Source organism: Pezoporus flaviventris, unplaced genomic scaffold, assembly GCF_033815535.1.
Source record: "Pezoporus flaviventris isolate CSIRO_AGI_PZ_B2104156 unplaced genomic scaffold, CSIRO_AGI_Pfla_v1 ptg000561l, whole genome shotgun sequence".
Lineage (NCBI taxonomy): Eukaryota > Metazoa > Chordata > Aves > Psittaciformes > Psittacidae > Pezoporus > Pezoporus flaviventris.
This window is the reverse complement of record NW_026893108.1, coordinates 1-22,740: the sequence shown is the minus strand read 5'-3', so window position 1 is coordinate 22,740 and position 22,740 is coordinate 1. Positions and strand designations below refer to the sequence as shown.

At 66.2% G+C, this 22,740-nt stretch overlaps 4 protein-coding genes across 4 annotated transcripts; all 4 read right to left on the bottom strand.

The window, feature by feature from the left end:
• Positions 1–11: 11 nt before the first annotated feature.
• On the bottom strand, positions 12–1,496 carry APOF (apolipoprotein F). The gene is made up of 2 exons (XM_061443900.1): positions 1,437–1,496; positions 12–955 (listed from the first exon to the last, which is right to left on the bottom strand). The coding sequence occupies exon 2, from the start codon at positions 934–936 to the stop codon at positions 115–117; it is 822 nt and encodes a 273-aa protein (XP_061299884.1). The 5' UTR covers positions 937–955; positions 1,437–1,496; the 3' UTR covers positions 12–114.
• Positions 1,497–1,522: 26 nt separating this feature from the next.
• TIMELESS (timeless circadian regulator) lies at positions 1,523–10,885 on the bottom strand. Its single transcript, XM_061443906.1, has 29 exons — positions 10,728–10,885; positions 10,498–10,651; positions 10,303–10,417; positions 10,170–10,232; positions 9,598–9,699; positions 9,359–9,514; positions 9,147–9,280; positions 8,973–9,060; positions 8,716–8,892; positions 8,419–8,636; positions 8,193–8,296; positions 7,946–8,115; positions 7,742–7,867; positions 7,510–7,661; positions 6,963–7,060; positions 6,770–6,884; positions 6,487–6,688; positions 6,189–6,340; positions 5,701–5,786; positions 5,488–5,611; positions 5,316–5,398; positions 3,545–3,819; positions 3,435–3,513; positions 3,282–3,350; positions 3,071–3,189; positions 2,298–2,442; positions 2,189–2,219; positions 2,005–2,117; positions 1,523–1,554 (listed from the first exon to the last, which is right to left on the bottom strand). Exons 1-29 carry the CDS (start codon positions 10,807–10,809, stop codon positions 1,523–1,525), a joined length of 3,564 nt encoding a protein of 1,187 aa, XP_061299890.1. The 5' UTR covers positions 10,810–10,885.
• A 1,979-nt stretch (positions 10,886–12,864) lies between these two features.
• On the bottom strand, positions 12,865–15,467 carry LOC133264008 (lens fiber major intrinsic protein-like). The gene is given in 7 exon segments (XM_061443901.1): positions 12,865–13,047; positions 14,236–14,316; positions 14,400–14,555; positions 14,557–14,565; positions 15,093–15,233; positions 15,235–15,303; positions 15,305–15,467. Coding segments are annotated over 7 exon segments (789 nt in total). The 5' UTR covers positions 15,455–15,467.
• Positions 15,468–16,143: 676 nt separating this feature from the next.
• Positions 16,144–19,059, bottom strand: LOC133264006 (uncharacterized). Its single transcript, XM_061443899.1, is given in 7 exon segments — positions 16,144–16,323; positions 16,990–17,070; positions 17,144–17,302; positions 17,670–17,741; positions 17,743–17,931; positions 17,933–17,977; positions 18,899–19,059. Coding segments are annotated over 7 exon segments (867 nt in total). The 5' UTR covers positions 19,040–19,059.
• Between the last annotated feature and the right edge of the window lie 3,681 nt (positions 19,060–22,740).

The window sequence follows — 22,740 nt, the reverse complement described above, 5'->3', positions numbered from 1 at the left end:
GTGGCTCTGACGAGGCCGCCCCGAGGGGCCAAGGTCCCCGTGTCCCGGGGCAGGGCGGCCCCACATCGATCCGACCGCAGCCAAGGGACACGGAGCCAGCCCCGGGGGCTTTATTCACACCACGAGCACGGGGCCGCTGTGGGCGCTGGGCACCGTCGGGGGCTCCCCCTCCGACGTGAAGTAGGCGATGAGCGCCCGCACGCCAGCCTTGAGCCCCGGCTGCAGCCCCATCTGCACCCCCAGCGCCACGGGGCCGCCGGCGGCAGCGGCGATCGCGGCCAGGCTGGCGTAGCCCAGGTCCTCGGCCGCCTGCAGCGCCCGCCTGGAGGCCAGGGCCTCGCAGCCCTGGAAGGCGAAGTAAACGCTGGTGCCCAGGTTGTAGAAGGCGCTGACGCCCGGCACCCACTCCAGCACCCCGTGCGCCTCCCGCTCCCCCGGCGGGGCGCAGGCATCGTCAGCCCCGCGCTGCCTCCGCACGGCCCCGCTGCAGCGCGGCCCCGCGATGCTCCGGGATGCGGCGGCACCGGGCGCGCAGGGCTGCGCCAGGCGGAGCAGGACCTGGGCCACGGCCTCGGGAGCCGGGTCCCGCCGCAGCCGCGCCAGACCCCGCAGCAGCGCAGCGGCCGCGGCCGGACCCAGCTCCCGCATCAAGCCCCGCACCTCGGCTTCAGCCTCCGGGCTGCAGGCGGCGGCGCTGAGCGCCAGGGCCATGGCGGCGCGGACCAGAGCCCTGGGCAGCGCTGGGAGCGAGGGGAAGCCGGGCAGGGCTGCGGGGAGCAGGGCCCCGCACGGGAACGCGCGGTCCCGCAGGGGCTCGGACGGCTTCTGCTGCGCCAGCTCCGCCAGCAGCGCCGAGGCACCGGGGCCGGCACCCAGCGCCGTGGGCACGGACCCCGGCAGGAGGAGGAGGAGGAGGAAGAGCAGAGCCCCGGGCATGGCGCAGCTCCGGGATCGCCTATGGAAGGGGCAGAGAGCTGTTAACCCCCATGGCATAACCACGGCCCTTAGGCTATAACCACGGCCCCCCATGGCATAACCACGGCCCTTAGGGTATAACCACGGCCCCCCCATGGTATAACCACAGCCCCCCATGGCATAACCACATCCCCTAGGGTATAACCACAGAACCCTGTGGTATAACCACAGCCGCCCCCCATGGCATAACCAGGGCCCCTAGGGTATAACCACGGCCCCCCCCCCGGGATAACCACGGCCCCCCCTGGTATAACCACAGACCCCCCCATGGTATAACCACGGCCCCCCCATGGCATAACCACGGCCCCCCATGGTATAACCACAGCTGCCCCCCATGGCATAACCACAGCCCCTAGGGTATAACCACGGCCCCCCCTGGTATAACCACGGCCCCCCCATGGGATAACCACGGCCCCCCATGGTATAACCAGGGCCCCCAGGACCCCCCATCCCCGGCTCACCCACTCACCGGTGGTCCCGGTCCCGGCCCCGTCCCAGTGCTGTGGCTGCGGGCGCAGCCCCTGCGGCCCCTTTATAGCTGCTGTTATCAGGGGCTGTTGCGACACGTGGGGCTTGGCCCTGGGGCAGGGACAGGGCAGTGTGCACGGGCAGGACCCCAGCCCCAGCTCCACAGAGCAGAGGAGGCCAAGAACGGCATTGATTTATTGAACAGTTACAGAGTTTAATGAGGTCGGGGAAAAAACACCCCAGGAAGTAACAAAATCCATGGGGAAACGGGGATCTGGGGATAAAACAAGGAAATGGAGAGACCAGGACAAGGGGGGAAAGGTGCTTCCACAGCACCCTTAAAACCTGTGTGAAACAGCCCATGGGGAGCTTCAGTCTTCATCCTCCTCCTCCTCCTCTTCCACGCATCGGAGGCGCTTCCTCCTCCCCAGGGGCTGCAGCTCCTCATCCTCCTCATCCTCGGGGGGCAGCGCTGGGGCTGAATGGAGCAGGGAAGGGGCTGAGCACCCAATCCAGGGGTGCCGGGACAGGGGCACCCATGACCCCCCCCCCTCCCCACACTGTCCCCCAGCGCCAGGCTGGACCCACCGGAGCTGCCGGAGGCCTCGTCCTCGCTGTCGAGGTCCCGTTGCCTCTTGGTGTGGGGCTGCACGGGGCTGGGGTCAGGCTCCTCACTGCAGTGGTGGGGACAGGGCTCAGGGACCGGCTCAGGGCCCCCCGGTGTGGGGATGGGACCAGTTCTCACCTCTCCGAATCCGGCGGCTGCGGTGATGCTGCTGGGCACAAGAGCCATGGAATCAATGGGGTGGGGAAGGGCTTGCAGAGCATCGCCTCCAAGCGCTCCGAGGCCTTACCTGGGTCAGGGTCCTGCGGGCACTGGGGTGGCTCCGGCAGCTCCCGGGGGCACCCCGAGGGGTCGGGGCCGTGGTGGGTGATGGAGGCGGCCGCCCGGCGGAGCAGCCGTGGGGTGAGCGCAGCCGGGATGCGCCAGAAGGTTTCCTGGGTGGAGAGGGGAGAGGGTGCAGGGAGAGGATGGGAGCAGGGGATGGGAACCGGGATGGGGATGGAGACAAGGAGGGGACGGAGATGGGGGTGGGAATGGGAACGTGGATGGGACCAGGGACAGGGATGGGACCTGGGATGAGAATGGAAAGCAGGACTGGGATGAGGATGGAGACAAGGAGGGGAGAGGGATGGGAACAAGCATAGGGACAGGGATGGGAAGCAGGATGGGAAGGGGAAGTGGGATTGGGATGGGGATGGAGACAAGGATGGAGACAGGGAAGGGAACAGGGACAGGAATGGGAAGCAGGATGGGAAGGGGAAGTGGGATTGGGATGGGGATGGAGACAAGGATGGAGACAGGGAAGGGAACAGGGATGGGAAGCAGGATGGGAAGGGGAAGTGGGACTGGGATGGAGACAAGGATGGAGACAGGGAAGGGAACAGGGATGGGAAGCAGGATGGGAAGGGGAAGTGGGACTGGGATAGGGATGGAGACAAGGATGGAGACAGGGAAGGGAACAGGGATGGGAAGCAGGATGGGAAGGGGAAGTGGGACTGGGATAGGGATGGAGACAAGGATGGGGACCGGGATGGGGACCAGTGCTGGCGCCCGGTCCCTCACCTGCTCGCTCTCGGGGGGCCGCAGCCCCAGCCGCCGCAGCAGGGCCTGGAAGCGCCGGTTCTCCATCGCGTCCTCGTTCTCCTCCGAGAGCGGCACCAGCGGCACCGGGTGGGAGGTGCCTGAGCCCCGGGAGCCCGGTGAGCACCGGAGCGAGCCCCGGGCCCCCCCCAGCCCCTGTCGGTCCCGTGTCCCCCCCCCCCTCCCCACTCACCATCCTCCTCCCGGTCCCCCGCCGTCCTCCGCAGGCAGCTCTGGAGCCAGCGCAGGGGCCCGGCCAGGCCTGCGGGACAGCGATGGGTGATGCAGGATGCGGCCCCGCAGCCAAGCAGAGCCCGACCGGGGGGGTTCTGAGCCCCGAACCCACCTTCCTGCTGCAGCCGCTGCGCCAGGCCCTGCCCAGCCCCTTCCTCAGCCCCCTCCATGGGGTCTTCATCTTCATCCTCCTCCTCCTCCTCCTCGCTGTCCCCATCCTCGGAGCTGTCCTGGGCCAGCGCTGCCGGGGCTCCCTATGGGGACCGGGGGGGTTTGGGTGCCTGTGATGGGGCAGCACCCACTGGGCCCCCCCCCCCGGCTCCAGCACCCCCCCCATGGTACCGGTACCGGTGCCGGTGCAGGGCCCTGGCCCTTCCTCCGGCGCCTCTTGTAGAGCTCGGCGCGCGTCGCCACCAGCCCCAGCGCCAGCAGCTTGTCCACGACCCGCGCCCGCGAGCGCCGCGCCGTGAGGTGCTGCAGGATGCGGCCCAGCACGTCTGGGGGGGGGCAATGATGAGGGGATGGGGGGGAAACAGGAGGGGGATAATGAGGGGTAATGGGGAAATAATGGGGGGGGATAACGGAGGGATAACGGGAGAAATAATGGGGGATAACATGGGTTATAATGGGGGAAATAATGGGAAAATTATGGGGAATAACCAAGAAATAATCGGGGATAAAGGAAGAGAAAAGGGGGGATAACGAAGGGGAAAATAGGGGATCATGGGGGGGAATAAGAGGGGGATAACAAAGGGAAATAATGGGGGATAACAGAGGGATAACGGGAGAAATAATGGGGAATAACATGGGTTATAATGGGGGAAAAAATGGGAAAATTATGGGGAATAACCAAGAAATAATCGGGGATAAAGGAAGAGAAAAGGGGGGATAACGAAGGGGAAAATAGGGGATCATGGGGGGGAATAAGAGGGGGATAACAAAGGGAAATAATGGGGGATAACAGAGGGATAACGGGAGAAATAATGGGGAATAACATGGGTTATAATGGGGGAAAAAATGGGAAAATTATGGGGAATAACCAAGAAATAATCGGGGATAAAGGAAGAGAAAAGGGGGGATAACGAAGGGGAAAATAGGGGATCATGGGGGGGAATAAGAGGGGGATAACAAAGGGAAATAATGGGGGATAACAGAGGGATAACGGGAGAAATAATGGGGAATAACATGGGTTATAATGGGGGAAAAAATGGGAAAATTATGGGGAATAACCAAGAAATAATCGGGGATAAAGGAAGAGAAAAGGGGGGATAACGAAGGGGAAAATAGGGGATCATGGGGGGGAATAAGAGGGGGATAACAAAGGGAAATAATGGGGGATAACAGAGGGATAACGGGAGAAATAATGGGGGATAACATGGGTTATAATGGGGGAAAAAATGGGAAAATTACGGGGAATAACCAAGAAATAATCGGGGATAAAGGAAGAGAAAATGGGGGATAACGAAGGGGAAAATGGGGGATCATGGGGGGCAATAAGAGGGGGATAACAGAGGGGGATAACAGAGGGGGATAACAGAGGGATAACGGGAGAAATAATGGGGGATAACATGGGTTATAATGGGGGAAATAATGGGAAAATTATGGGGAATAACCAAGAAATAATCGGGGATAAAGGAAGAGAAAATGGGGGATAACGAAGGGGAAAATGGGGGATCATGGGGGGCAATAAGAGGGGGATAACAGAAAGAAATAACGGGGGATAACATGGGTTATAATGGGGGAAATAATGGGAAAATTATGGGGAATAACCAAGAAATAATCGGGGATAAAGGAAAATGGGGGATAACGAAGGGGAAAATGGGGGATCATGGGGGGGAATAAGAGGGGGATAACAGAGGGAAATAACGGGGGATAACGGGCGGAATAATGGGGGAAATAACGGGGGAATAAGGGAGGGATAACAGGGGGGAATAACAGGGAACGAGAAGGATAACGGGGAAACAATGAGGGACAACGGGGGCTGCCCCCTCACCATCCGAGCCCCGGAACTCCTCAAAGAGCCGCGCCAGCTCCTCCTCCTGCTCCTGCGTCCACAGCACGATGTGGGTGCCCTTCCTTGGGGGGGGCACACATGGGGTCAGCCCCAGCCCCGGGGCTCAGCGGCCGCCCCGGTTGTGCCCCCGTTGTGGGGGTCCCGGACCCACCTCTGCCGCGGGAGGTCGCGGGCGCTGCCGATGAGCCCCAAGCGCACCAAGTGCTTCACCAGGTGCCTGCGGGTGCGCCCGGGCGCCGGGAGCTGCGCCAGGATGGCTCCGGCCACGTCCAAGCCTGCGGGACCACAGGGGACAGGGATGGAGCCCCCGGACCCCCCCCCCAAGCGCGGGTCCCCCTGCGCCCCCCAACCCCAGCCCCGGTACCTTCCACTTCCTTGTACTTCCAATAGAGCTCCCGCAGCTCCTGCTCCTCCTGCGGGGTCCAGGGGGGGGCCCGGCTCCTGCCAGCACTGGGCAGAGACAGAGGAGAGGTGAGGGAGGCAACAGGGGCGATATAGGATGCGACAGGGTGCGATAGGGTGCGATAGGGTGTGATAGGGTGCGATAGGATGCGATAGAGTGCGATAGGGTGGGATAGGGTGCGATAGGGTGCAATAGGGTGCGATAAGATGCGATAGGATGCGATAGGATGCGATAGGATGCAATAGGATGTGATAGGATGCGATAGGGTGTGATAGGATGCAATAGGATGTGACAGAATGCGATAGGATGCAACAGGAGACAACAGGATGTGATAGGACGCAACAGGATGCAGTAGGGTACAATAGGATGCGATAGGAGACGACAGGATGCGATAGGAGGCATAAAGGGAGGGGAGGGAGGGCAGCAGCCCCATCGCCAGCCCCGCTCACCCCTCTCCCTCCCGCAGGGAGCCGTAGCCCTCGGTCATCTCGCGGGCGGCCGCGGGGCTCTTCCAGAAGAGCAGCTCCACGAACGCCTTCTTGTTGGTGGCCGCCAGCGCGAAGAACTTGCCCAGGATGAACTTGGCCAAGGCCACGAGCTCCTGCGGGCGACAGCGGAGCTGGGGGACACCGGGGACCCGGATCCTCCCCTGGGAAGCCTGGGGGGCGGAAGCGGGACCCACGGAAGCGGGACCCACGGAAGCGGGACCCACGGAAGCGGGACCCACGGAAGCGGGACCCACCGGACCTGGTGCGCGCCGGCGGCGGGGTCGTGCAGGAGCCGGTTGAAGAGGGCGAAGAGGGAGAGCTGGAAGAGCAGCGGCTCCATGCGCAGGTCGCGGGCCAGGCGGTGCAGCAGGCGCGCGGCGCAGTGGTTGGTGCGGGCGCTGTTGCGGGGGTACCCCCGCAGCAGCAGCACCAGCGCCCGCACCACGGGGGCACAGGCGAACCTACCCCCATAGCGCCAGTGAGTGGGGCCGATGCGGTCAATGGGGAATCACCCCCCCCTCAGCCCCAGAGCCCCCTCTCACCGCTTCAGGTAGTCGAGGAAGTTGAACTCCTTCTCCGACACCTGCACGGTTTCTTCCTCCTCTTCCTCCTCCTCCTCCTCTTCCTCCGGCTCCTCAGGCTCCGGGGGCGCGTGCTCTGCAATGGGACAGTGCTGAGGGGTTGGAGCAGCCCCAAACCAGAGCCCCCCCCCCATTGCCGGTGCCGTGGACTCACGGGGCAGAGGAGCAAAGAGGATGTCCTGGAGCAGCTGGGTCTCCTCGGGGGGGCCCGCACTGGGGGGGCCGAACACGTCCCCTTCGGGCCACACATCCCTATGGAGGGATAGGGAGAGGCTGGCACCGTGTCCATGCACCGGGAATGCCCATCATGGCTATCACCATATCCATGCACCGGGAATGCCCGTCACGGCTATCACCATATCCATGCACCGGGAATGCCCATCATGGCTATCACCATATCCACGCACCGGGAATGCCCATCATGGCTATCACCGTGTCCATGCACCGGGAATGCCCATCACGGCTATCACCATATCCATGCACTGGGAATGCCCATCACGGCTATCACCGTGTCCGTGCACTGGGAATGCGATCACGGCTATCACCATATCCATGCACTGGGAATGCCCATCACGGCTATCACCGTGTCCATGCACTGGGAATGCCCATCACGGCTATCACCATATCCATGCACCGGGAATGCCCGTCACGGCTGTCACCGTGTCCATGCACCACGTGCGGGATGGGGATGGTGCCGGTACCGGGCAGAGCGGAGCAGCCGCAGGGCCTGGGGGACCCGAGCATCCCGCAGGCACCCCTGGATCCGCAGCAGGGCCTCGGCGCGTTGCTCCTCCACCGGCGTCTCCGACGCAGCATCGAAGGGCACCACGTCCTCGGGGAGGGGCACCTCGCCCTATGCAGGATGCTGTCACCTTGTGCCCCACAGCGACCCCCCCACAAGGTCCCTGCTATGGGGCTGGAGCCATCCCCTACCTGCAGACAGGCCTGAAGCTGTGGGGCCAGCCCTGCCCACAGCTCCTGCAGCTCCTCGGCGCTGGGCGGCTGCGGGGCTGCGGCTGCGGGCGCGCGGGGCTGCTTCTTCCTCCGCACACGCTTGCTCTATAGGGGGCCAAGGACGGGGTGAGGAGGGGCTGTGAGCCCCATAGGACCCCCCGGTGGGGCGCTCCCCATCCCGACCTGCACCACGAGGCTGGCGCGGCCGCGGCAGAAGCGCTCCAGCATGCGCAGGAAGAGATGCGCCGTCTCCACCAGGTCCCGCAGGAAGCTGCGCGGCTGCTTGGTCTCGTCGAACTTGCGGAAGAGCGTGAGGAAGAGCTCCCGGTATTCCATCAGGTAGAAGATGTTGCCTGGGGAGGAGGAGGAGGAAGGAGGTGGAATGGGAATCCCCAGCGTGGGACGGATGCAACGGGACAATGGGACTCACTCTTGATGACCTGGCTGCTGTCCCGCACCGCCGGCTCCGGGGACCGGTCCATCTCCTGCACCGTGCGCAGCAGCTCCTGGTACGCCTTGAGAGCCAAGTGCATCCTGCGGAGGAAGGCGGTGGGCAGGACCCCAAGGCTCATCCAGTCCCAACGGGGACCCCTTCCATCGGAGCAGGGGGCTCCGAGCCCCATCCAACCGGCGACGGGGCAACCCCAAGCCCCCACCTGCGTGCCCAGGTCACGGCCTCCTTCTTGTCCATCAGCGCCATCTCGTAGTAGGTGGTGAGGTTCTGCTCGATGAAGTGGAAGGCGCGGACGCCCACGGTCTCGGACACCAGCTCCGGGCGGAAGCCGCGGTGCCGGTTGAAGGCCATGAAGAAGGCGCAAGCCCACAGGTAATAGGTCTCGTCGTGCTGCTGAGCCTTCTCCCGCACCAAGTGGTCCTGTGGGGCGCAGCCCGTGGGGCTCAGCGGGGCGGGGGACACAGCCCCGTGGGTCCCAGCCCCACGGCCGCCCCCTCACCTTCACCAGCAGCATGAGGCGGTTGTAGCAGCCCTCCAGGAAGTCCTGGCAGAAGCGGCGCAGGAAGAGGCGGACGTTGCGCGCGGAGCGGTGCGGAGCCTCGGCCTCGGGGGCTGCCTGGCGCCGCCGGGGCACGCGCCGCGGCTCCTTGCCCAGGTCGTGGCTGTAACTCTTCAGCTGCGGGCACGGCACCGCGCTCGGACCCGTCCGGCATCACCCCACCACCACCACCACCGCGTCCCCATCCCCGTGCTCACGTTGTGCAGCCCCTTATGGAACACCACGTCCCGGTCCCCGATCGCCTTCAGGCCCTGCAGGACGTAGGAGCCGCCGAACCGGGAGTGCCTGGAGGGGGGGGAACGGGATGTGGGGTGAGCGGTGCGGACCCCACCGTGGGGGTCCCGGTGCTGCCACCCCCCCCCTGCCCTCACCTGTACGGGCGCTGCAGCGCCCGGCTCCTCTTCTCCGCCAGCTCCCGCTGCCGCAGGCTCTGCAGCTCCCGCGTGTCCTCGCTGTGCTCAGCACCCGCCTGGCCCTGCCCCAGCACCGCCAGGTCCTCCGGGCTCTGCGGGCGGCATCATCAGCGCTATGGGATGGGGGGGTCCATGGGGGTCCCTGCCCCACCGGCCCCTGCCCCACTCGCCTGGTCACGGAACATGAGGGAGATGATCTCCAGGACGTGCAGCGCCCATTGCTGCTCCGTCTGGGCGCTGGCCAGGAACTTGAGCAGATCGTCCATGCCGCTGATGTGCAGCGCCCACAGCACCCGGTCGTGCACGGTGGCGTCGCCGTCCACGCGCTGGGGGAGACGGAAAACGGGGGCTCAGCACCCCCGTGATGGCCCCAGAGCTGCCGCGCGCGGTGAAGGGTCCCGTCGGGTACCTGCTCCTCGGTGGGGTCCGGGGGGACGTGCAGGACATTGCGCACCAGGAGCAGGATCCTCTCGATGAGCAGCGTGTCCTCCTCCTGCCGCTGCTCCCAGTCCTGCGGGGATGGGGCCGTGAAGGGTCCCCGTAGCACCCACAGGGATGGAGCCAGGAGAGGTCCCCATAGCACCCACAGGGATGGAGCTGGGAAGGGTCCCCGTAGCACCCACAGGGATGGGGCTGGGAGGGGTCCCCACAGCACCCACAGGGATGGAGCCAGGAGAGGTCCCCATAGCACCCACAGGGATGGGGCTGGGAGGGGTCCCCACAGCACCCACAGGGATGGAGCCAGGAGAGGTCCCCATAGCACCCACAGGGATGGAGCTGGGAAGGGTCCCCGTAGCACCCACAGGGATGGGGCTGGGAGGGGTCCCCGCAGCACCCACAGGGATGGAGCTGGGAGGGGTCCCCACAGCACCCACAGGGATGGAGCCAGGAGGGGTCCCCGCAGCACCCACAGGGATGCAGCCAGGAGGGGTCCCCGCAGCACCCACAGGGATGCAGCCCATGCAGGGCCGTGGCACTCACGAGCTGCAGGAGGTCATAGAGCTTCTCACTGAGCACCCCAAACACCTTCTCACTGGCAAACGCCTGCAGAGAGCCCTGTGTGAGCGAGGGGGGCACAAACAGAGCCCCCAGCCCAAGGGGGGGTCAGACTCACCTCTTTATAGGCCTGGAGGTAAGTCCCGACCTGCAGGAAGTGGTGCCGGGAGCCGGCATCCGCAGGGACTTTGCCGAAGCAGAGCAGCGCCGGCTGCGTCAGGTTCACCATCAGCCTGCGAGGGGGCAACGCTGCTCCATGGGGGGAGCCCTACGGCACCACCCCGACCCCCCCCCACAACCGCACCCCCTGTACCTGACCACGGCATCGAACAGGACCTTGTCCTGCGGGTACTGCACCAGGATGGGCAGGAGATCGCTCTGCAGGATCTGCGCCGCCCCGAGCTGCTGCCGCACATCCCGGGTCTCGTCCTCGTGGCGCAGGTACCGGATCAGGTCCTTAACGCTTTCTAAACGGGGGGACACGGAGCCGTGAGCCCCGCAGCGCCGCGCCGAGCCCCGCCGCCGCCCCGAGCGCCCCCGTACCCAGGCAGTCGGGCTCCCGGTGGTACACGGCCCCTTCCAGGTAGCCCAGAGCGCTGCAGGTAGCCAGGAGCTCGCAGTTCATCCCGCACCCGTCCGCGCACCGGCGCCGGTAACGGGGTCCTTGTGCGAGCCGGGGCCCAGCGCCCCCCGGTTCCGCCCCCCCACAAACACCTCCAAACGGGGACCGATGCCGCCGCTACCGCAGCTCCCGCCAATCCCGGCCCGTTCCCGCGGCCCCGCGCAACACCCCGAGTTCCCGCGCTGGGAGGCCCCGCCCCGCTCACGGGCTTAAAGCGGCAACTCCCGCCCTGGGCACGCGGTGGGGCCCACACCCCCCTCCCCACCTCCCGCCTCCCGCGTAACCGCTGCGGCCGCTGCCCCGCAGCCCCCCCCCCCCCCCCCGGAAAGATTCCACCCCTTCCTCGCTCCCACAGTGATGCGGTGCCCCCCAAAACGGGAGGAGCTCCCATGCGCGGCATTGCCCCTTTAAGTGCGACGCAGGGCGGGGACCTCCACCGCGGGCGCGGGAAAGGACCGCACCTCCCCTCCCGGCAGCCCCCGCGCGGTTGCCGGGGCGACGCGGGCTCGGGCTGGTCCCCAGCATCCCCGGTTCTCCCCATCTCCAGTTCCCCCCTCCCCGGTCCCCTCCATCCCCGGTCCTCCCGTCCCCGCTGTCTCCATCCCTGGTGTCCCCCATTTCCGGTCTCCTCATCCCGGGTTACTCCCCTGACCCCAGTTCCCCCATCCCCGCTCCCCCTCCATCCCCGCTCCCCTCCATCCCCGTTCCCCTCCATCCCCGCTCCCCTCCATCCCCGTTCCCCTCCATCCCCGCTCCCCTCCATCCCCGTTCCCCTCCATCCCCGCTCCCCTCCATCCCCGTTCCCCTCCATCCCCGCTCCCCTCCATCCCCGTTCCCCTCCATCCCCGCTCCCCTCCATCCCCGTTCCCCTCCATCCCCGTTCCCCTCCATCCCCGCTCCCCTCCATCCCCGCTGTCTCCATCCCCGCTCCCCTCCATCCCCGCTCCCCTCCATCCCCGCTGTCTCCATCCCCGCTCCCCTCCATCCCCGCTCCCCTCCATCCCCGTCCCCCTCCATCCCCGCTGTCTCCATCCCCGCTCCCCTTCATCCCCGCTCCCCTCCATCCCCGCTCCCCTCCATCCCCGCTCCCCTCCATCCCCGTTCCCCTCCATCCCCGCTGTCTCCATCCCCGCTCCCCTCCATCCCCGCTGTCTCCATCCCCGTTCCCCTCCATCCCCGTTCCCCTCCATCCCCGCTCCCCTCCATCCCCGTTCCCCTCCATCCCCGTTCCCCTCCATCCCCGCTGTCTCCATCCCCGTTCCCCTCCATCCCCGCTCCCCTCCATCCCCGTTCCCCTCCATCCCCGTTCCCCTCCATCCCCGTTCCCCTCCATCCCCGCTGTCTCCATCCCCGCTCCCCTCCATCCCCGCTGTCTCCATCCCCGTTCCCCTCCATCCCCGTTCCCCTCCATCCCCGTTCCCCTCCATCCCCGTTCCCCTCCATCCCCGTTCCCCTCCATCCCCGCTGTCTCCATCCCCGCTCCCCTCCATCCCCGCTGTCTCCATCCCCGTTCCCCTCCATCCCCGTTCCCCTCCATCCCCGTTCCCCTCCATCCCCGTTCCCCTCCATCCCCGCTGTCTCCATCCCCGCTCCCCTCCATCCCCGCTGTCTCCATCCCCGCTCCCCTCCATCCCCGTTCCCCTCCATCCCCGTTCCCCTCCATCCCCGCTGTCTCCATCCCCGTTCCCCTCCATCCCCGCTCCCCTCCATCCCCGTTCCCCTCCATCCCCGCTCCCCTCCATCCCCGTTCCCCTCCATCCCCGTTCCCCTCCATCCCCGCTGTCTCCATCCCCGTTCCCCTCCATCCCCGTTCCCCTCCATCCCCGTTCCCCTCCATCCCCGTTCCCCTCCATCCCCGTTCCCCTCCATCCCCGTTCCCCTCCATCCCCGCTCCCCTCCATCCCCGGCGCCGGGCACTGCCGGTTACCAAAATAAACGCTGCCGTTTAATGCACCGAACACAGCGCTCCCGCCGCGGCGGTTCGCGGGGGCCGGGCCCCGCCGCCGCCCGCCGCAACACACGCACCACAACGCAGCCAAGCGGCGGGGCGGCCGGGACCTACAAGCCCTGAGTCTTCAGCTCCAGCGGCTCCGCCGGCGGCGAAGGAGGCGGCTCGGTAACGGGCGGAGCTCCCTTGAAGGCGGCCAAGCGCTCGGCCAGGCTGCGCGGCCGCGGGCACAGCGCGAACTCGTAGAGCACCGAGCCCAGCGCAGCGCCCAGCACCGGGCCCGCCCAGAACACCTGCGGGAGGTGCGGGGGGGGGCACGGGGTGGGCACCGGCACCGGGGACCCCGGTACCCAGCGCAATGGTACCGGGGGGTGTCACGGAGGACGGATGCAGGAAGGATGCAGGAGGGATGCGGGAGGGATGCGGGAGAGATGCAGGAGGGATGAGGGAGGGATGTGGGAGGGATGGGAGAAGGATGCGGGAGGGATGCGGGAGGGATGCGGGAGGGATGCGGGAGGGATGCGGGAGGGATGGGAGAAGGATGCGGGAGGGATGCGGGAGGGATGCGGGAGGGATGCAGGAGAGATGCGGGAGAGATGCAGGAGGGATGCAGAAAGGATGCGGGAGGGATACAGGAGGGATGCGGGAGGGATGGGAGAAGGATGCGGGAGGAATGCGGGAGGGATGCGGGAGGGATGAGGGAGGGATGCGGGAGGGATGCGGGAGGGATGGGAGAAGGATGCGGGAGGGATGCGGGAGGGATGCAGGAGAGATGCGGGAGAGATGCAGGAGGGATGCAGAAAGGATGTGGGAGGGATACAGGAGGGATGCGGGAGGGATGGGAGAAGGATGCGGGACGGATGCGGGAAGGATGCGGGAGGGATGCGGGAGGGATGCGGGAAGGATGCGGGAGGGATGCGGGAAGGATGCGGGAGGGATGCGGGACGGATGCAGGAGGGATGCGGGAGGGATGCGGGAAGGATGCGGGAGGGATGCGGGAAGGATGCGGGAGGGATGCGGGAAGGATGCGGGAAGGATGCGGGAGGGATGCGGGCGGGATGCGGGAGGGATGCGGGAAGGATGCGAGAGGGATGTGGGAGAGATGCGGGAAGGATGCGGGAGGGATGAGGGAGGGATGAGGGAAGGATGAGGGAGGGATGTGAGAGGGATGCGGGAAGGATGCGGGAAGGATGCGGGAGGGATGCGGGAGGGATGCGGGAGGGATGCGGGAAGGATGCGAGAGGGATGTGGGAGAGATGCGGGAAGGATGCGGGAGGGATGAGGGAGGGATGAGGGAAGGATGAGGGAGGGATGTGAGAGGGATGCAGGACGGATGCGGGAAGGATGCGGGAGGGATGCGGGACAGATGCGGGAGGGATGCGGGAAGGATGCGGGAGGGATGCGGGAAGGATGCGGGAAGGATGCGGGAGGGATGCGGGAAGGATGTGGGAGGGATGCGGGGTCCCCCCCGCAGCTCTTACCCAGTGGTTGGTGAAGTTGCGGGTGATGACGGCGGGCGCGAAGGAGCGCGCCGGGTTCATGCTGGCGCCCGTGTAATACATCTGATGGGAGGGGGACGCGGCGGTGGGTGCGGGACCCGGCCCCGCTGCCCCCCGAGGCGGGGACCCCCCGCGGCCGTTCTTACCCCGAAGAGGTGGGCCGAGGCGAGGGAGAAGCCGATGGGCAGCGCGGCCGAGCCCGGGCGCCCGTCGTGGCGGTCGTCGAAGCTGGCGAGGACGCAGAGCACGAACTGCGCCGTGAGGAGCAGCTCCACCACCGTGCCCTGGCCCGGCCCCACGCCCCGGGTGCAGCTGGAACGGGGGGCACGGGGCTCAGCACCACCCCGCAGAGCCCAGCACCGCCTTGCCCCGCTGCACCCCGAAGCCCTGCTCCCCCCAAGCACTTCGCGGTCCCCCCCAAACCTCCCATTAACCCCCATTAGCTCCGTTCAGCATCTCAATCCCCCCATACAGCCCCCCCCCAAAGCTCCAAACACCTCCAGACCTCCTAACCCCCCCATTAGCACCATTCAGCCCCCCAAGCATCTCAATCCCCCATTACAACCACCCCCAACCCCAGAGCCCCTAAACCTCGCAGTAACCCCCACTGAGCACCTCAATTCCCATTAAACCCCCCCTTCCACAACCCCAAAGCCCCAAGCACCTCCCAGAGCCCCTAAACCCCCCACTGAACACCTCAATTCCCATTAAACCCCCCCTTCCACAACCCCAAAGCCCCAAGCACCTCCCAGACCCCCTACCCCCCCCCTTTACCCCCCTCAATCCCCCCATGACATCCCCGTGGCACCCCTAAAACCCCCTGTGGGAGCCCCGCTCACCGCGCTGAGCCCGAGGGTGCCGCGGACCGGGGCCGGTGTGAGCCCATAGAGCACCCCGGCCCCGGCCAGCGCACCCAGGACCTGTGCCACGAGGTAGCCCACGGCCCGGGCCACCGAGAGCTGCGAGGCCATGAGGAAAGCCCAAGGTGACGGCCGGGTTGACGTGGCCGCCGCTCACCGGCCCCAGAGCCTGCACTAGGGTGGCTTGAGCCCAGCCCGAAGGCCAGGGCAGCCCCCAGGACATTGGGGGGGCCCGGCACCCAGCGCAGGGACGCCCCCAGCCCCAGCAGGGTGTAGAGGAGGCTGCCCAGGAACTCGGCCAGGACGGCCCTCCAGAAGGAGGACGAGCGCAGCTCCCGCATTGCCTGGCCCCGCTCCTGCGGCCCCGCTCCCCTCCCCGGGGGCCGCCCGGCAAACACCTTTATAAGCCCCCCCCCCCCCCCCCCCCCTTCGGTCCGGCCCCCGGGGTCGGATCCCGCACCCCCCCCCTTCATTAACCACTTCGCTGCCCGGTGACACACAAAGAGGGACATCCCCCCCGCCCCGAATAGCGGGGACCCCCCCCCCCCCCCCCCATCCATGGGGCTGCTATGGGGGGGACACACGACGCTGCCCCATAGATGGGTGGGAGCACAATACAGGGAGCAGCCTCCCCCTGCCCCACACTTGGGGGGGGTGAGGGGGGGGCCGGCGCTGTTGTGTGCGGGAGCGATGATTGAGCCCGGCTTAGCGGGCCCCCGGGGGGGGGATTAGAGCCCGGCGCGGCCATTGGCGCCCGTCGGAATCTGCCGGGGCTGCAGAGGCTGCCACAAAGCGCTTTGCTGCGCTCAGCGCCCGGCACGGGACAGCGATGGGGGGTCCCCGTCCCCCCCCCCCCCCCAATGGGGCCGCAGGGAGGGGGCACCCGCACGGGAAGGGAGGGGGGCATCGGGGTCTTGCAGCCCCATTGAGACACACACACCCCACACACCCCAATAGCAACAGTCGGACCTAACCCCAGCTTTAATAACGGGGGTAAGGGGATCCAGGAGCTCCGACTCCTCTGGGGGGCTCAGGTTGTGGGGCTGCGGGCGGGGGGTGAGCACGGGGCCGGGCTGGTGGCCTCGACCAGAGCCACGTCCCTGCAGGCCAGGCAGGAGCGGAGCTTGTCCCGGGATGCGCCGGGAGCCAGGAGGAATTCGTGGCAGAGCCCGGCCAGCAGCGAGCCCAGCACCGGCCCCAGCCAGTACACCTGGGGGGGGGACACAGGGGTCGGGGGGGACACATGGGGCAGGGGGGGGATGCACATGAGGGGTCGGGTGCCCCAGGGATAAGGGGATGTGGGGTTGGGGGCTGCTGGGTACTGAGCAAGGGATGTGGGCACAGGGACCCACAGGGATAGGGATGGGAACTGGATTGGGATGGGGACAGGGATGAGGATGGGGAGGGAACAGGGATGAGGATGGGGACGGGACAGGGATGGGGACAGGGATGAGGATGGGGGAGGGAACAGGGATGAGGATGGGGACGGGACAAGGATGGGGACAGGGATGAGGATGAGGACAGGGATGGGGACAGGGATGAGGATGGGGACGGGACAAGGATGGGGACAGGGATGAGGATGGGGAGGGGGATAAGGATGAGGACAAGGAGGGGACAGGGATGAGGATGAGGACAGGGATGGGGACAGGGAGGGGGACAGGGAGAGGACGGATTGGAGGAACCTGCTCCATGGGGGGCTCACGTGTTTGGGATGGGGGTACCAGGGAAGCCCCTCCCAAAGGATTGGGGGGACCCACCCTGGGATGGAGGGACCCGGAGGACCCGAACTGGGGCTGCAGCTGGGACAAGGGGGTGCGAATGGACACGGGGAGGGTCCCCACATGGGGCTCGGGGGGGGGGCACACCCCAAACTCACCCAATGATCGTCCCAGACCCCGGTGACAAGCGCCGGCCCCAGTGAGCGCGCGGGGTTCAAGCTGCCCCCCGAGACTGGTCCCTGTGGGATGGGGGGGTCAGGAGGGGGGGGCACCAGCACCCGCGTTGGATGGGGGGGCCGGGGGGGTCCTCACCGCAGCCAAGGTACCGGCGGCCACGGCGCTGCCCAGGACCAGGCCCCCCCCGCCATGGGGAGGGGGCCGGGAGGAGGAGGCGAAGGTGGCCAAAGCCAAAGGGATGGTGGCCAAGGTCTCCCAGGCCAGGGCCTGTCCTGCTGTGCCCTGAGCGCTCACCTGCGGGTACAGCCGGGGAGAGCGGCTGGAGCTGGGGTGGGATGGGGATGAGGATGGGATGGGGTGGGGATGGGGATGGGATGGGGATGGGGATGGGGATGGGATGGGGATGGGGATGGGGATGGGATGGGGATGGGGATGGGATGGGGATGGGGATGGGATGGGGATGGGGATGGGGATGGGATGGGGATGGGGATGGGGATGGGATGGGGATGGGGATGGGATGGGGATGGGGATGGGGATGGGATGGGGATGGGGATGGGGATGGGGATGGGGATGGGAAAAGGGACAAGGATGGGGACAAGAACTGGAATGGGGACAGGGCCGAGGGCAGGGCCGGGCACAAGGACGGCGCTGGGGCACTCACCCTGGGCACGAGCCCGGTGCCCTCCGGCAGCGCCAGGCGCGCGGCGGCCGCGCGCCCAGCAGCGACCCCGCGGGCCCGCGCAGCCAACGCCCGGCACGGCACCCTGGCCCCTGCTCTGCACCAGGGTGAGTGCGGGGTTGGCCTGGGGGCCCCGGGGGCTGCTGAGCGCCGCGGCCGCCAGGCCCCCACCCAGCGCCGGGGCCACGGCTCCGGGGGCTGCCGAGGAGCCCAGCACCAGCGCCACGAAGAGCAGAGAGGCCACGGGCCTCGGCCAGCGCCGCGCGCCACAGGCAGCCAGCAGCCAGCTCCTGCGGTGGAGAGGGTGACGTCAGCGGTGACGTCAGCGGTGACGTCAGGGGTGACAGGGCATGGGTGACATCATGGGTGACGTCATGGTGACACCATGGGTGACATCACGGGTGACATCATGGGTGACATCATGGGTGAGGTCTTGGGCAACATCATGGATGACATCATAGGTGACATCATGGGTGACACCATGGGTGAGATCATGGGTGACCTCATGGGTGACACCGTGGGTGACATCATGGGTGAGATCATGGGTGAGGTCATGGGCAACATCGTGGATGACATCATGGGTGACATCATGTGTGACACCATGGATGACATCATGGGTGACATCATGTGTGACACCATGGATGACATCATGGGTGACACCATGGGTGAGATCATGGGTGACATCACGGGTGACATCATGTGTGACACCATGAATGACATCACGGGTGACATCATGCATGACACCATGGGTGACATCACGGGTGACATCATGGGTGACACCATGGATGACATCATGCGTGACACCATGGGTGACATCATGGGTGACACCATGGGTGACATCATGGGTGACATCACGGGTGACATCATGCGTGACACCATGGGTGACATCATGGGTGATACGGTGATGGGGTGCCACAGCTATAGGGTGTCCCACAGACAGAGCACCCTGGAGACAGGGTGTTGTGGTGATGGGGTACTTCAGTGACCGGTCACCATAGCAACGTGGTCCCTCAGGGATGGGGCACCCTGGTGAGGGGTACCATCATGATGGGGCACCACGGCAATGGCGGCACCACGGCGACACCGATGGGTGCCGGGTGGGGGGGCGTTACTTGCAGTCATGGAGATGGGGGGCTGCTCCCCCCCCCAGCAGGGAGGGACCTGGGGGGCGCCATAGGGGTGAGAAGGGGAGGGGTCGGGGCCGTTCTTACCTCCCCGATGGCCATGGCGCAGCAGTGGGGCTGAGGGCGGCGTGGGGACACCCACAGACACGTCCCACCCCCCCGGGGTGCAGGAGGGGGGAGCTGTGGGGCAGAGCCCTTTGATGGAGGGGGGGCCACAGCTCTGAGCATCACTGGGTGCCACGGCAACCCGCTGGACCACTGGGGGTTGCCACGGCGACCGGAGATGGAAAGGGAGGATGAAAGGCTATGGGGAGCGGGGGGGGTGTGGGGGGTGCCCCCCATGTGCCCCCCGGCCCTGCCAGCTCAGCAGCGCACGGGGTGAGTCAGCGCGGGCGCGAAGGGCCTGGCTCAGCACCCGCGGTGCTGACGGCCTGCAAAGAGCCAGAACAATCGCGGGCGGGCACAAAGGGGACGGGGACCGGGACGAGCGGGTGGACACGGGGAGGGACATGGGGAGGGACATGGGGTGGAGACAGGGACATGGCGGTGGGCACAGGGACATGGACAGAAGGACATGGGGATGGAGAGAGGGACATGGGGATGGGCACAGGGACATGGGGATGGGGATGGAGACAGGGACATGGCGGTGGGGATGGGGATTGACACAGGGACATGGGGATGGACACAGGGACATGGACAGAGGGACATGGGGATGGAGACAGGGACATGGCGGTGGGCACAGGGACATGGGGATGGGGATGGAGACAGGGACATGGACAGAGGGACATGGGGGGGGACACGGGGATGGACGTGGGGTGGAGACAGGGACATGGGGATGGAGACAGGGACATGGGGGTGGGCATGGGGGGTGGACGTGGGGATGGAGAGAGGGACATGGGGGTGGGCACAGGGACATGGACAGAGGGACATGGGGATGGAGAGAGGGACATGGGGGTGGGCATGGAGACAGGGACATGGACAGAGGGACATGGGGGGGGACACGGGGATGGGCACGGGGATGGACGTGGGGATGCACATGGGGATGGAGACAGGGACATGGGGATGGGCACAGGGATGGACACAGGACATGGACAGAGGGACATGGGGATGGACACAGGGATATGGGGATGGACACGGGGATGGGCACAGGGATGGACAGAGGGACATGGACAAGGGGATGGAGACAGGGATGGACACGGAGACATAGGGATGGGCACAGGGACATGGGGATGGACATGGGGATGGAGACAGGGATGGACATGCGGATAGACAGAGGGACATGGGGGTGAGACAGGGACATGGGGATGGACACGGGGATGGGCACAGGGATGGGCACAGGGATGGACAGAGGGACATGGACAAGGGCATGGAGACAGGATGGACATGGAGACATAGGGATGGCACAGGGACATGGGGACGGACACGGGGATGGGCACAGGACACGCATGGACACAGACACACGTGACATGGACACGAACACGGTCACACGCAGGCACACGGACACTGAGCCCCACTGTTCCCTGCGCTGCCCCCAGGGTGCACAAAGGGAACCCCATGTCCTGCCCCACAGAGCCCCCATTGCCCCCATCCTGCTCTGTTGGGTCCCCCCTTGTCCCTTACCCTGTCCCATATACCCCCCCATGACCCTCATCCTGCCCCATAGACACCCTGAACACCCCCATCCTGCCCCATAGACACCCTGAACACCCCCATCCTGCCCCATAGACACCCTGAACACCCCCATCCTGCCCCATAGACCCCCCCATGACCCTCATCCTGCCCCACAGACACCCTGAACACCCTCATCCTGCCCCATAAGACACCCTGAACACCCCCATCCTGCCCCATAGACACCCTGAACACCCTCATCCTGCCCCATAGACACCCTGAACACCCCCATCCTGCCCTATAGACACCCTGAACACCCCCATCCTGCCCCATAGACACCCTGAACACCCCCATCCTGCCCCCATAGACACCCTGAACACCCCCATCCTGCCCTATAGACACCCTGAACACCCCCATCCTGCCCCATAGACACCCTGAACACCCTCATCCTGCCCCATAGACACCCTGACACACCCCCATCCTGCCCCATAGACACCCTGAACACCCTCATCCTGCCCCATAGACACCCTGAACACCCCCATCCTGCCCTATAGACACCCTGAACACCCCCATCCTGCCCCATAGACACCCTGAACACACCCCCATCCTGCCCCATAGACACCCTGAACACCCCCATCCTGCCCTACGGACCCCCCCATGGACCCCCCCCCCCCTCCGCCAAGATGGCGGACCCCAGCCAGTCTTCACCAGCGGGGCGGAGCCCGCCGGAGTCACGTGGACATGGAAGGTGCCAAGATGGCGGCCCCGCCTGACGGGGGGGAGGGGGTGAACCACGTGATCCGCAGCTCCAAAATGGCTGCGCCCATGGTGCGGGCGGCGGGGGCGGGGCCAGAGCGGCGCCAAAGGGTAATGGCGGCGGGGGCGGGGCTTCGAGGCCTTAAAGGGGCCGCGGCTTTGAGGTCTTAAAGGGGCCGCGGCTTCGGGGTCTTAAAGGGGCTGGGGCTTAACGAGGCCTTAAAGGGGCCGTGGCTTCGAGGTCTTAAAGGGGCCGCGGCTTCGAGTCCTTAAAGGGGCCAGGGCTTAACGAGGCCTTAAACAGGCCACGGCTTTGAGGCCTTAAAGGGGCCGGGGCTTAATGAGGCCTTAAAGGGGCGCGGCTTCGAGGCCTTTAAAGGGGCCGGGGCTTAATGAGGCCTTAAAGGGGCCGCAGCTTTGAGGTCTTAAAGGGGCCGCGGCTTTGGGACCTTAAAGGGGCTGCGGCTTCAAGTCCTTAAAGGGGGCAGGGCTTAACGAAGCCTTAAAGGGGCCGCGGCTTCAAGGCCTTAAAGGGGCCACAGCTTCGAGGTCTTAAAGGGGCCGCGGCTTCGAGTCCTTAAAGGGGCCGCGGCTTCGAGTCCTTAAAGTGGCCGCGACCTTCAAGTCCTTAAAGGGGCCACGACTTCAAGTCCTTAAAGGGCCACGGCTTTGAGGTCTTAAAGGGGCCGCGGCTTCGGGGTCTTAAAGGGGCCGCGACTTCGAGTCCTTAAAGGGGCCGGGGCTTTGAGGTCTTAAAGGGGCCACGACTTCGAGTCCTTAAAGGGGCCGCGGGTTCGAGGCCTTAAAGGGGCCACAGCTTTGAGGTCTTAAAGGGGCCGTGACTTCGAGGTCTTAAAGTGGCCGCGGCTTCGAGGTCTTAAAGGGGCCGCGGCTTTGGGGTCTTAAAGGGGCCACGACTTCGAGTCCTTAAAGGGGCCGGGGCTTTGAGGTCTTAAAGGGGCCACGACTTCGAGTCCTTAAAGGGGCCACGACTTCGAGTCCTTAAAGGGGCCGCGGCTTCGAAACCTTAAAGGGGCCGGGGCTTAATGAGGCCTTAAAGGGGCCGCGGCTTTGAGGCCTTAAAAGGGCCGCGACTTCGAGTCCTTAAAGGGGCCTCGACTTTGAGTCCTTAAAGGGGCTGCGCTTCGAGGCCTTAAAGGGGCCGCGGCTTCGAGGTCTTAAAGGGGCCGGGGCTTAATGAGGCCTTAAGAGGCTGCGGCTTCGAGGTTTTTAAAGGGTCCGCGGCTTTGAGGCCTTAAAGGGGCCGCGGCTTCGAGTCCTTAAAGGGGCCGCGGCTTCCCGGTCTCAAAAAAGCGGGTCCCAACGCGGGGCTGCTGCGGGGCTCCGCAGCCATCCCCGGTCGGGGGTGTCCGTGTGTTCGTCCCTCCCCGGTTCCAGGCCCCCCCTCCCCCGATCCCGAGGTCTCCGTTGCGTTCCCGGTGCGCCGGGGGGATCCATCGCTATGGACGGAGCTCCCCGGGACCGCCCCGTCCGGGCGTTAGGACCCGGGCGGTGTCGGCGCCGCTTCCCGGCTGGCTCCCGGGGCGTGACGTCAGGCGCGGGCA

Bases quoted from the DNA above. Each gene is read 5' to 3' on its own strand.
- APOF (XM_061443900.1), bottom strand. From the start codon at position 936: ATGCCCGGGGCTCTGCTCTTCCTCCTCCTCCTCCTCCTGCCGGGGTCC.
- TIMELESS (XM_061443906.1), bottom strand. From the start codon at position 10,809: ATGAACTGCGAGCTCCTGGCTACCTGCAGCGCTCTGGGCTACCTGGAA. The intron at 8,116-8,192 runs GTGAGTCCCATT...CCTCCTCCCCAG, and splicing joins CAGCAGCCAGGTCATCAAGA to GCAACATCTTCTACCTGATG. The intron at 7,662-7,741 runs GTAGGGGATGGC...CATCCTGCATAG, and splicing joins AGCTTCAGGCCTGTCTGCAG to GGCGAGGTGCCCCTCCCCGA.